At 35.5% G+C, this 13575-nt stretch overlaps 1 protein-coding gene across 2 annotated transcripts in view; it reads left to right on the top strand.

Annotated features, from left to right (window-relative positions):
* RTTN (rotatin) overlaps positions 1-13575 on the top strand; it is a 79110-nt gene that overhangs the window by 53863 nt on the left and 11672 nt on the right. For both annotated transcript variants that reach the window (XM_018082027.2, XM_018082016.2), the window contains exons 35-42: positions 732-843; positions 1605-1803; positions 2830-2920; positions 3926-4079; positions 4251-4388; positions 5346-5557; positions 7852-7957; positions 10954-11048. In XM_018082027.2, the coding sequence (XP_017937516.1) occupies positions 732-843; positions 1605-1803; positions 2830-2920; positions 3926-4079; positions 4251-4388; positions 5346-5557; positions 7852-7957; positions 10954-11048 (1107 nt within the window). The remainder of the gene's footprint in view (positions 1-731; positions 844-1604; positions 1804-2829; positions 2921-3925; positions 4080-4250; positions 4389-5345; positions 5558-7851; positions 7958-10953; positions 11049-13575) is intronic.

Raw genomic sequence — 13575 nt, 5'->3', positions numbered from 1 at the left:
TCTTCTGATCTAAAGCTTGTGGGTTTAAACACAGTAGCAAGAGCGTTAAGAACTTTTGAAAGCATGCAAAATTCATAATGTGGATGATGTACAATTGGTAGGAGGAGCATGGTAGTAGTATGACCTTAAAGTTATCTACTGTCATGTGAATATCTCATGTCTTCATTATGAAATCAATAAATATAAAGATCACAGGATTAAGGTTAAGAGAAGTACCCAGAGTTAGAATGACTTTGCGACATCAACTCTGACTGATGACAAATGTGCTTGTGATATTTTTGTCTGAGTGTGTTCTGGTACAAACGGACAAGTGCTCATGTTCTCAGTAGAGCAAATAGTCCATGAAAAATTTGACTTTAAATGCTTCAGAGTAATGTCTTTCTATCTTTATCCAAATGTAGGTTGAGTCAATTATATGGATGAAAAAGAAGGATGAAGAGGAGGAATTTCCAGTGACATGGGCATTGATCAGTTTTTAACTGAAATGTTTCAGGCTGTTCATATTGCACATCTTTCAACAGTTTCAATTACTGGATGTTTATTATATACACACATACACACAGTGGATGAAATTTAATCAAATTACTTTTGAACAGTAATACTTACACCGGTTTTTGTTTTATGAGTTTGTGGGTTATGGTAGGTTGTTCACTCGTTCCAAGCAATGTATAAATAGAAGACTAGTCTATAAAAGCTGGACTCAATTAGTTTCGTTTTTATGGCTTTCACAGATTCTGTCTGCATCACCATCATTGGGGAGTGTTACTGAGCTTCAGGCAACAGTTCCAACAAGTTCAACCAGTTTTATTCCTGAAGCTGTAGTTGATCGACTTATGGCACAAGGTAGGTCAAGCTTGAGTTGTGTATATAATGATGAATACAATGTATTAGCCTGCCCCTATTTCAGTATTTTCCATGCTGTACATTTGTACAGCTTGCGTATTGCTGGAACGGTCATTGGTGCTTCCTGTGGTTGTTTTAGAAGACAAACATTAAAAACGTCCTCTAAAATGAAATAAGGTGAAATACATTTGACAGAAATAAGTGAAAATTGTTGGTATTGGTTGAAATGTAACTCAAGATTTAGGTTCTATTCCTGGCATCCAGTCACCCTTTCAAAACAATCAGTTGTGGTAAAGCTGTCATATACGTACATGCACACACAAGTGCACACACACACACAGATGTATATATAATTCTCTTTGTATGTAGAAAGATAAAAATAAATATAATGAAAAATAACATATAAAATCATAATAACATAAAATCATGTATATAGAGAGAGCTATGTGCAAATATAAAATACTTTTCTGTTAAGGAATGAGAATTTTTGTCTGTTCAAATTTATTGTTTGTCTTTAACAATTATTAGTGTGTGGTAGAGGGAACAGAACTATTCAGAACTATTTTCTGTGTCTGATTTCTTTGGGTTTGTTTTTTTTCATTCATTCCAGAATATACAGTTTAAATACAGAGAGAATTTGAATGTTTTATGAAAAATAAGAAGAAATTTGTTTTATGTAATTGCTGTAATTTAATCATCTGTGGGGTTTTTTTGGTTTTTGTTTGTTTGTTTCTTTCTTTTTTCAATTAAACACACTCTAGGTCAGAGTGATACAACCATCACAGAATCTCCAACTCAACATGCTTCTCCCATGTCTGCTGCTCTGTCTAAAAAGCATGGTGTAGTCACACCTGCCCTTTTGTCAGCTGTTTGCAGCCTTCTTCACAATCTGCTTGTTGTCATGCCAAAAGATACTGGAATTGCTCTTCAGCAAGCACATTCACTAACAGCTCTCAGCAGGTATGAGATCAATAACTGTTAAGCTATAAACAAGGTGTAGCAATAGAGATTCAAATGAGATCTACTTGTGTTTCTTACCTCGACTGTTAAACATATTGATCACTTCTTGCTTCTGAGGTGTTTAGAAATGTGTTTTTTAAAAAATACAATCAACAAAAGAAAAGAATCATGATTATTTATTTTTTTCACAGAATAGGGAGCCACACTGGTGATTCAATTTGTGGTGTCTGTCTTCTACAGGACAACTGTGTTCCTCTCATAATGTTCTAGGTTTTTGTCTAGATGACCATTTAGTCATCCTTTTTGGACGGGTAATTTTTAGTAAAGCAATACATAATATAGTCAGATATTTGGAATTGCAGATCATTTCAATTGAATTATATGAAATATTTTGAAGATGAGCCAAGAACTCTCACATTAAAGGAGAGTAAATAACACTGGCCAGATTTTGGAAAGTATGGATGATAAATCCTGGTGTTCTGCTTCTTTTAAAAGAAGGAACTACTTCAAAGTAGTCTTCAAATTGTATTTCATGTTCCCACTTCTACCATAAAGAATTCTTTTATCTGTTTGGGAGTCCTGAAGTGAAGCATGAAAAATTAGTTCAGTTTTTTTGCAAAGGTTTTCAAGAGCTTTTATAGTTGCTCTTCCTAGTGCAAATAATGGAAAAAATGAAACAAACCCAAACAAACAAACTCCCAGCAACTCTGGTTTGAATGAAGTTTATATTATATCAGAGGTGTTTATTCTTCTAGAGAAAAGAAAATAAGCAATCAAATAGAAACAATTGATTTTTGCCAGTACAGTAACAGCTATTGGAATTTATATTAGTCTAACTATTTTGAAACAACTTAACTGCTGTTATAGTTACTATTGCACTAGAGTTTCTTAAAATGGTGGGATTTACCAATAAGTGCTTCTTATTTTATTTTTACTGTTTATTTATATTGTTCTCTTCTATGGAATGTTAAGTTAGTAGGATGTTAACTGTTATCTGTATTTCTAACCAACTTTACTTTATTTTAGTCTTGTAAATGCTAATCTGGTTGAGAGATGTATCATGGAACTGAAAGCTCCATTGGGTCATCCATGTCATAGAGAACATGTAAAAGCTCAGGTTAGAGAAGCATTTACTTTCTAATTTTTTGAAGTTATGAAATTAATTATTTTAGCATAATCTATATCATTAACTTAGTCCAGACATGCTGCTATAGGCTACACTTGTGAATCTCTGCACTTTTGTCAAGGCTTAAGTGAAAATAAACCATTTTATTCAACACAGAATAATTATTTTCTGTATTAGAACTATGTTAGAACCATCAAACTGAAAATGAGTTGTGTTTTAAAAATATAAATTGAGTTTAGCCATTAAAGAAATTATATAATAGAATTTATTTGTATGGTATTGAAGTACAAGCCAGGTACAGTTACTGACACATACACTGCAACAAAACTGGCTGCTTTGCTTTGTCTCTGATCCTGCAGACACTTGGAAATTTTTCAAAATTTTGATGTATGCAAACCATATAGGGCTACTGCTGATAGAACTACTTTTTTATCACATTTAGTTCTGTATATACAACATCTAGAACATACTGTTTCCTGGCACAGCACCCTTTTATAGCTTCTGCTGCTCTGTATTCAGATATACTTTGAAGAAAATTACTCCTGTAATTAAAGAAATGTGTTTTCTGTAGAAATCTTATGAGAATAAATAAATATGTCAGGAGTAATTTTTCCTGAAACTTCAAATTGAACTTCTGTTTTCAGGAAACATGCACGTATGTCTCAATATTAATGACCATTTTTATGTTTTTCTTTGTGAGCTTCCAAGGAATACGCTGCTGTACACGTAGCAAGAGTCATAACTTTCTCACAGGAAACCTTTGTCACTAGAAAATTGATTCCATGCGTGTGTTTCCAAACTAAGGATTCTGTTTCATCTTCAACAGTAAAAATTAAGAGAACACTTTTTTAATTTATGTCCTATTATTTATCTTAAAGTGACATATATTATCTCAAAATATTATGAATCAATTGACATAATGTGAATAAATTTAAAATAACGTGGAAGGTGTAAATATATGGCTTTATTTCATATTTTTCTATAAATATTTAACAGGTCATAATACTACTGCAATACTTGTCATCTGTGTCCAGGCTTCTAAAATCATGTTTGTTGGTGGACTCTCAGCTTGTAATCCAGAATGAACTGTTGAAACCTCTCTTGGAAAATACCTTCAGGATTCTCACCATACGCCCTAAAGATGGGTTAGGTAATGAAGTACTTTGTTTCCAGTATAACCAGAATGAAGTACTTTGTTTCCAGTGTAACCAGGTCTTCGTTTATGGACCTCCTTCATGTAAATTGACACTTGCTGTCAGACTTAGCTTTCCAGGTTTGTGCACATTTGTAAATGCGTTGATTTTCTATGTTGTCTTTGCAGATATTGAGTTAACATCTGTACTTCGTGAAACGTGGACAGACTGTTTCAGCCTTCTAGCTACGTTACTGTGGAAAAGTGGCCAGATATCTTTTCCATCTGTCACAGCAGCCCTTGCAAATCATTGTACAGCAGTAATTGGTAATGACTATTCCTGGATAGATTTTAACCTAGCAACTAATAAAACAAACAATAGAAAAGAGAGTCGTTCCTGTTTAGATGCTATTAAGTAATGACCAATGAGATATCCAGAATGAAAGCCAAATGTGTCCAGGGCTTGACTGACTTGTTTCGTTAACTGAATTTTTATAACTCTTTCTAGTATCATCAGACAAACTTTTGAACAGCCAGATAAATTCAGAAATTTTCTTTGCATGTGTGGGTTTTAGTGATTTTATTTGTAAACCTTTATAAACTTATTTGTAAAGCCAAATGTGGTATTTGTGAAATGATCCATTAGCACTTTATTTTTCCCCATTTTTTTTTTTTTAGCATCTTGCATAAAATGAAAGCAAAGTTTTGAGGGGAGGTAAGAGACATAGGAATTCAAGATTATTATACAGGGGTTTATTTGTTTCTTTGTTTTTAAATTATTCTTACATTGGTTACTTGCATAGTCAGGCAAGATTCTGTGACATGTTTTAATACTGAGGTATGAGCATAGTCCAGACAAGCTTGTGATTTTAACCAGGTGCATGTTAAGTGATTTAATGAATCCAAATACAATTGTACATAAAGCAGCTGATAGATACTGTTGGTTTTATAATGTAAACCGTTGAATAAAGTGAGGAGAGTTCAGAAAATTGTTGAACAAATGAGTGATTTGAGTGAAATGGAAATTACTTTTTTTGTTTTATAGTCAAATCAATGCAGAGCAATTAATTCATTCAAACCTTATAAAACTCAAACTTTTCTTTCTTAGATTTTTTTAAAGACTTACTAAATGCATAGAATTTGTAGTATTCCTTGTGCAGTGTGTGGGTATTACTGCCTCTTGGCTCACACACTTTATTTGATAAGTCTTTCTGAGTTCCAAAGCACTCGAGCTTTATTCATAATGAAATGTAAAAATTTTTATTTTTTTGTTAAACCTTTCAGATACCATTTCTGATTGTATTCATCTGTCTACCACATATCCTGCTTTATATGTGGCTAGTTTACAGTTCCTCTCTGTCCTTTTGAATGAAGAAGGAAGAAGACAGCTCCAAGATAAACCACGTGTATGTCAGAATCCAACTATTAGCTTTCTTCTGGAGCACATTGAAGGATGCCAGGCATCAGTAACTCAACTTACTGAATTAATTATTCAGGTATTTGAAATCTGACATTTTAAAATACAAAATTTTTGCATTTTTGTGTTTCATTAAAAAAGAATATGTAGTTACCTAATGAAAAATCAATTGTTTCCAGTTATAAACCAAGACATCTTTAATTTGAGACATCTATTACACTCGTTTTTGAAATTCATGCAATAAGATAGAAGAATTGCAAAGAAGCAACTTCTAGGAAGTGCCTTGACAGGCAATTATGCTGCAACAATATGGTGTGAAATTCTACACAGAGAAGATGATACATAGATAGAACATCTCTGGCCAAATGCCAATGCACTTTTTTCCCCAATTTTCCAAACATGTAATCATGTTTTTAAGGTTTGAGACGTAGTTATTCCCATTAAGAGCTGCCTTTGTAAAATTTTTTTAACAAAATGAATCATTAAGCCTTCTAATTCATTCCATGATAGCATAAGATCAGTGTTGTTGTATTTAATGCATTTTCTGACCTAGTTTTAAATTGGCCAGGTAGCATATTTTTGCTAATTCTTGTAGGAACTTGTTGGCCAGCATAATCTATATTGGTGACAAGATGGTTTTTTTCTTAGATACTTATTCTGAATGTTTTGTCTTGATAAATGTAATCTCACTATTCTTATTTATACTTCTATACACTACCCTAAAAGATTAATTTACCTCCTTTGTATTTGCATCCTTCACTTATTTATGAATTGTTAAAATGTCTTCCATTACTTCGTAATACACAAAGTTACATGTACAGTTTGTCACTGTAACAATAATAGTGAACCATGATTCAAAGTGTAGTGTTTGTCTGAAAGATGCACATTTTATATAATGTAGTTTATGATTTCTAATGTTCTGGACTCATTGTCTTGCAACTATTTTGTTTAATAAGTATCTCAGTACTATTTTGCTACGTAAACCACAATTTATTTGACATTTATTCATGCGTATTGGATGGTGTGACCAAAATAATGCTCTGTTAGTATAATTTCATCTCCTCTCTTCCTATGGGTGCTGAACTCTTGTAGAATAACCTTACTCCTACCAAGACTTGACCTGATCTAGCTAACATCTGTCACACACACTGTGTTCTTTTGCTGCTGTGTTGCAGCACTGTGGCTCTATAGCCTCTAAACAGAGATTTCACAATGGATCTAGTAAAAACAGTTGTAGTCTAAATGTAAATTTCTTTTTCTGTTGGTTATAAATGCAGAACCCAGTCCATGCTTTGGTGCTTTAATTTGGTGTCAGTTGTCCTTATCAGTGAGCTATTGGGTTTTTTTCAAATTATCAACTTAATAGTCTTTATTCCTTGACCTTTTCACTCCTGGTTGCAGTGAACCCTTCAGTAAATGATAACCCTAGAGCATACATTGATATTTTATTGCATATTAAAATTTGAAAATTTTCTTAGGCCATTAATACATGATGTAAGTAGGGGTAAAATCTGTGAGGTCTTATGGATAGGTACTCATAAGATTTCTGTCTGAAGTATAAAGTTTTTCTTAAGATGATGTATTTTTGGCTAACTTTAAAATATGTTTTTCTTTTTACTATGATCCAGCAACTGTTCTTATTTTACTGTATTCTTCTGATTACAATGCATGTCATTTGCCATTTTATTGGATGTCAGTATTGGCATGATATTTTAGAGAAAATTGCTAGATGGAAAAAATTCTCTAGTGGATCATATATGAAGCACAGACAACTCCTTGTCTTTCAACTATCTTTTTATATGACTCCAGATAAATATTCTTTTGAAAACACCGAGATTATACTTATGTTATTAGAAAAGGTTTGATGCTTACAAAGGCCTCACAAAAATAAGACAAACTACTATTTTGCAGTGTTTAGAAGAGTATCTAAAATAATTATCAGTGATACTTTTATTCTCGGGAATTTCACTGTATTTAATGTCTCTTCTTCATCATTGTGTTGAAGGAAAATGAGATTGCACTAAAGGCACATCAATGAATTGTCTGCAATAGCAGACCTTGAATATTAGGAAAAGTCTGGAATGCCCGGGCTGAGAACCTAGGTAGAATGTTAAGAAAAAAGTAAGAGGAGTGGGCTTGCAAGCAAAAGAAGAAAAATTTAATTTTAAAAAAAAATTTAATTACAAAAAATAAATGAAACACTTTAATGCGGACTGTCTATAAACATGAATATTTATAAAAAGAACTCCATATAAGAATGTAGTGATGAATCATCCAAATGAAAATGTAGACTATGACAACCTATTTATAGATATGACTACTATTTTTAATATGGTCACTTCATTTCGGTAATGAAATTGCATTTTTTTGTAGGTCTGTGAAAGAAAATCTTCAAAGGATGTGCTGAAAGAAGTTGCTACAAATGCACTGCTGTCTTTGTTAGCTGTCAGTAAAAATGCCCAGAAATGTGCTTTGGAAGGTGAGCATTTCAAAATGTATGTTAAATGATTTGCGAATCAAATGCTCGCAGGTGTTTTACGTATTATCTTTAGATCATAATGGTTTTTGTCAAAGCAAAAGACCTGGGTTTCAGTGGCAGGTTTTTTTTTCAGATTTTTATTATGAAATCTTTTTAATAGTTAAAAGTTTTCAGCTGAGAATAAAATATTATGTTATAGCCAGTCTGAAAACTTGTGGTGAAGTCACAGCTCTGTGTTAGAGTGAGAAGAGTTCCATGAGCTTTTACCACTTAACGGCATGTTCATCCATTTGAAACTGGAGATTTTTTATTGACAGTATCTTCCATTTCTTGTTTTACGCTATGTCGATACTTTTGTAGGTGAAAGTATGGCCTGTGTTCTCAGTTCTGACTGTACCTAGACAAAAAGAGATCTTTTTTCTCAACTTTGTTCTTCCCTGCCTCTTTGTTTATTTAGTCCCATTTTACAGTTTAAGTAGGACCTTCTTCCCTTGCTATGCAATATCTTTCATGCCTAAGTCTACGGTAGTAAACCAACTTCTAACCAAATGCTTTTTGTGCCCTCTAGAATACAGCGGAGAGTACTTAATTTGCATTTCTCATGTATCATGCGTTTAATACCTTCTGGTTAGTCCAAGTTCACTTTATCTTGGGTGCTTTCTTGTTCCTTATATCTCCCAGTTGGTTTTTTTCCTGCTTTTTAAACCTACACTACATTGAAGTAGATAGCATAGACATATCTATTGAATGTCTGATCCCAATAGTAGCAGAAAACACTGAACTTCAAATCCTGTGCTTTCTGCTCTTTCTCAGTGTATTGGTGCTGTACTCAACCCTTACTTCAATCAGGGTCCTTCTTCTGTTGATGACCTACTAGATCATCGAAGATATGACTTCCTGTGAAGACACTTCCACTGCAGGAAGTCTGTTCTGTGCTTGAGAAGTCTTCAAGTCATCCTCGCTGTCATGCAACACAGATCTTAGAAAAAGAGGAATAGGACTTCTGGGATCCAAACCAATGTCCTTAAGACACCTGTAGCTCTAACATCATCTGTTCAGCTCTTAAAGACTACTTTAAGTTAAAAATGCAAAGTCTTGCACCTCAAAAGGAACAACCACTTACAGCAGTAGAGGCTGACTGGAGAGCTGAAACAGGCCTGGTAGGCAGCAAGCTGAATGTGAGAAGACTTAACAGCATCCTGGACTGTATTAACAGGAACACAGCCAGCAGATCAAGGGGAAAGGATTACCTTTCCTCTGCTTACCTCTTGTTACTCTAAATCTAGACCAGTGCATCCAGTTTTGGCCTAGTACAAGAAATGTCAACAAACTGGAGCGAGTTCAACAGACGGCCATCAAAGTGATTGTGTCCACTTGTCCTTAGATGAAAGGCTGAAGGAACTATGTTCGACTTGGAGAAAATAACGTTTTGGGAGGACATAGTAGCGGTCTTCTCATACCTATGAGATTTTGAAGAAGATAGAGCCAGGTTTGTCACAGCAGTGCATGGTGAAGGAGGATGAGAAAGAATGGGCATAAATTGAAACTTGAGGGTCAGACTGCCTGTAAGTAAGCCTTTGAAGGCAGTAAAGCAGTGGCTAGACAAAGTGCGCATTCTCTGTCTTTGGACATTGTCAAGACCCAACTGGATAAGGCTGCATCACCATCATCATTGTGAAAAATTTCCTCCTCATATCTAGTCTAAGTCTGCTCTCTCGTAATTTAATATGATTACCCCTTATCCTATTGCAACAGGCTCTGCTAAAATGTTTGTCCCCATCTTTTATACGCTCCTTTTAAGTACTGGAAGACTGCAATCAGGTCTCCTTGGAACCTTCTCTTCTCCAGGCTGAACAATCCCAACTCTCTCAGCCTGTCCTCATAGATCTATTACATCCCTCCCATCATTATTGTGATCCTCTTCTGGACTCACTCCAACAGGACCTTTCTGTGCCGGGGCCCCCACAGCTGGATGCAGAACTCCAGGTGGGCTCTCACCAGAGAGGAGTAGAGGGGCAGAATCCCCTCCCTCAACCGGCTGGCCATGCTGCTTTTGATGCAGCCCATGATGCATTTGTCCTTCTAGACTCTTAAGTGCACATTTCCAAGTCACGTCCAGCTTTTCATCCACCAACAGCCCCAATTCCTTCTTAGCAAGGCTGCTCTCAATCCCTTTATTCCCCAACCTGTATTGATACTTGGGATTGCCCCAACCAAAGTCCAGCACCTTTCACATCACCTTGTTGAACATAATGAGGTTTATCTGGACCCACTTCTTGAGCTTGTCCAGGTCCCTCTAGATGACATCCCATTCCTCAGGCATGTCAATCACACCACTCAACTAGGTGTCATCTGAAAACTTTCTGAGAGTGCACTCAATCCCACTCTATTATGGTGAATACATTAAACAGTACCGACCCCAACATGGACCCCCGAGGGACACCACTTGTCACCAGTCTCCATCTGGACTTTGAACCATTGACTCCTACCCTCTGAGTAAGCATCTAACCACCTCAGCCACCGTACAGTCCACCTGTCAATTACATAACTCTCCATTTTGCACTTTGAGTCACCTGAACAATTGCTTTCCTTTGTCCCACCTCACGTGCAGCAAATCTGCTGTTATTAGGGAAGGGTTGGGTAATACAAATGGGTGCCCTAACCTCTTGAAGCTTCACTCTTCTAAGCAGCATCATTGAAAATACCCTGAAGAGTTATGACTTGTTATCCTCTCTTTCTCAAATCATCTTCCTCTCTCAATCTTACCAGTCCTTCCTTTTGGCATTCCTCTCATGGGACTGTGTTGCAAGAGGACTCAAATGTATTCTGGCTTCTCGAGATCATTCAACTGGATGCACTTGATCTCAGAAACTGTTAGTTACTTTCTGATATCAAGAAGATAACAACAAGATCATTGCCAGAAAGATATTTTGTGTTTCTTAAAATGTTTTTGAATGTGAATGTAATTATAAATGTTACTGGTTTTTGTCTTCCAGCTGACCTGATAGACGGCTGTATAGAAAACATGAAGCACATTCACGCACAGCTGAATTTGGATTCCCTAAAGCCTGGGAAAGCACAGAGAAAAAAGGTAGCTATAAAAACCAGAAGACTGATATGATAAGGCACTCCCCAGCTCTCTTTCATTTGGTTTGTTTTTTCTTTCTTGAGGAAGATACTGATTGTATCTGTCACGGATGAGACAACTTGTAGTGGATCTAGACACTGGAGTTTCTGTAAAGTCTTACTAGGTCTCAGCTTCCTTTTCCAACATGGAGATGACTGCTACTTCAGGAATGTCAGGCAGAAAATCACATCAGTTCATACTGTGCAGCTGTGTCTTGGGTGTTTGCTGGACAAAGTACTGGTGTTTTTCTCCATGCATCTCTCTAGCCCTTAGGATCTTCTTGCAGGGTTCTTCCTTTAGCCAGGATCTTCATGTTCTTCTTTTTCTTTTGTTTTCTTTGTTTCAAAGACAATTCCTTTTCAGGAATCCTTCTTTTTGCACCAACTTTTCTTTCTGGAACTCCAAGCTCCTGTTTACCGTAACTTAATCTATGTGCAAAGTACAACACACAATCAGCCTCTGAGTTACTGGTTTTGTCTCAGTCTCATGTCTTTTCATTAATTGGAGGATTCAGGACTTTCCACTCTTAGTCGAGGTTATCAGAATTAGCTCATTCTGGATGAAGTCAGCAACTAGAAGGATTCTGATTGAGGAGTAAAAGTTAAGTTTCAGACATTCGCTTACATGCACAAACATCCTTTTGTAATCTGTCAGTGCTTGTAATTTATGACATTTAGCCTTACAGCAATATCAGAGTACTGTATTGTTTTCAAACACAGTTGGACTTTCAGCCGTGACTTCATGGTTCTATCCAATCCAGCTAGTTTTTCCCATCTTGTTTCCACAATAATAATTTTTGTTTTTCTCAAGTTTTCTTTCTCATTGTCTTTCAACCAGTGCTAGCCATTTTGTTTTTATCTATTCCTGTGTCAGTCAATCTCCCTCCCATCCCAAAACCAGTTTCAGTCTGCTTATGAATGTAAATCATAGGTTTTTTTACTTTCCCCCTTCTTCTATTATCTGGCTTCCAATTGTACTTTTTATTCTGTTCGTCTTCAAACTTGGTCTAGGCATCTCAGTTTCTTCTCATCAGACTCAATTGTCCCTGGTTTTAACTTCTTGTCAGTTTTTTTTTTTTACGTCACACTTGCGGTCCTTCTGCCGCCTGCACTCCTAGTTTCTTTTCTCCATTCACAATCTTTTTATTTAGCCTTTTTTTTAACTTCCTTCCAATTATTCCAGATGCTCATATCACCCAACTCTTCCTTACCACATCTAGATATGTCTTACCATCATACAACAGTTTCGTAAGATTTTTGTTGCAATCTGGTTATTTTCTGCCACTTTCATCTAAGAGAATTATTAAAATACAGGCAGTAACCTCTGCTGTCAAGTTTGATATCTTGTCCACTCCCACATAAAGCAGAAATTGCAGAAAACATCTTCCTGCAGAGTATTTCTGCATTTCTTGAGCTCAGTAGTATTTTTCTGAGGTTTTGACACAGACATTAGCCCTGATATGTGAGAGTGTAGAACTGTGTTTTAAAACAATGAACTCTTAAAAAAATTTAAGTTTGACCCTGACATTTGAAGGCTACAATATTTTTTCTTTAGAGCTGCTAAACATATTTATTATCCCTTCTTCAAGGGCTGGAGGCTGAAAGGTGTCCTGCCCTGGATATGTCTTGTAAAGTTGAAGTCAACTAGTTCTTTGTATTTTTTTGGGGTGAGAAGAGGGAAGCTGGGGACATTTATTTCCTCTGCTAAACATAGAAGGAATTTAAGACTTGAAAGAAATTAGAGGAAAGAAGCCTCTGAGAAAGGTCAGAAAGACTTTTTAATTCAAGGAATTAAAAATTCTTTGAAAGATTTGCAAGACTTTGTGGCAGATTTCCCAGCTGAGCTGGGACTGTAGATTGCTACTTCACATGTAAGCGTATGTAAGCATCGTATGTAGTGCATAATGACAAAGAGTTTCATGTGAAGGAAACTGAGACACTGCTTTCATAGTAGACTTAGCTGATCATTCACAAAACTGCCCCTCGACCCACTTCAAGGCACAACTCTCAAAATGAAGTGATGAGAGCTTCTTTTATTTTTTTTTTCTCTTTTTTTTCTTTTAACTGTTGAGAAAAATGTGTTTGACCTAGCTTCATTCTCAGGGCAACTGATGTGTTTTAGCTGATAATCCTTTTCTTTCACAATAATTAGTGTGATGCTAACCAAGAGCATGGAAAGTATTTACAAATAGCCAAGCTTTCGAAAAAAGCCCTTAAAATAGGATCTTAGTAAAAATCAAGATATCCTAAAACAAGTAAATACAACAGTGCCATCAACACAATCCATAACTTTTTCAGCCTCATAGAACATTATACATTAAATAGGAGTTATAACTTGTGGCATTTTAGAGTTATTATATTTATTAACTAAATTAATACACAGGGAATTCCTTGAAATAATGTCTTGGAGATAGCATTTTATTTGGCTAAAAGTGAGACAAACCAGTTATAAAATGTATTTGTAATGATGACTGGTATGTTTTTTCTTTATC

This window comes from Manacus vitellinus, unplaced genomic scaffold (genome assembly GCF_001715985.3).
Source record: "Manacus vitellinus isolate BGI_N305 unplaced genomic scaffold, ASM171598v3 scaffold_1_pilon, whole genome shotgun sequence".
Lineage (NCBI taxonomy): Eukaryota > Metazoa > Chordata > Aves > Passeriformes > Pipridae > Manacus > Manacus vitellinus.
This window is presented reverse-complemented; position numbering and strand designations above follow the sequence as displayed.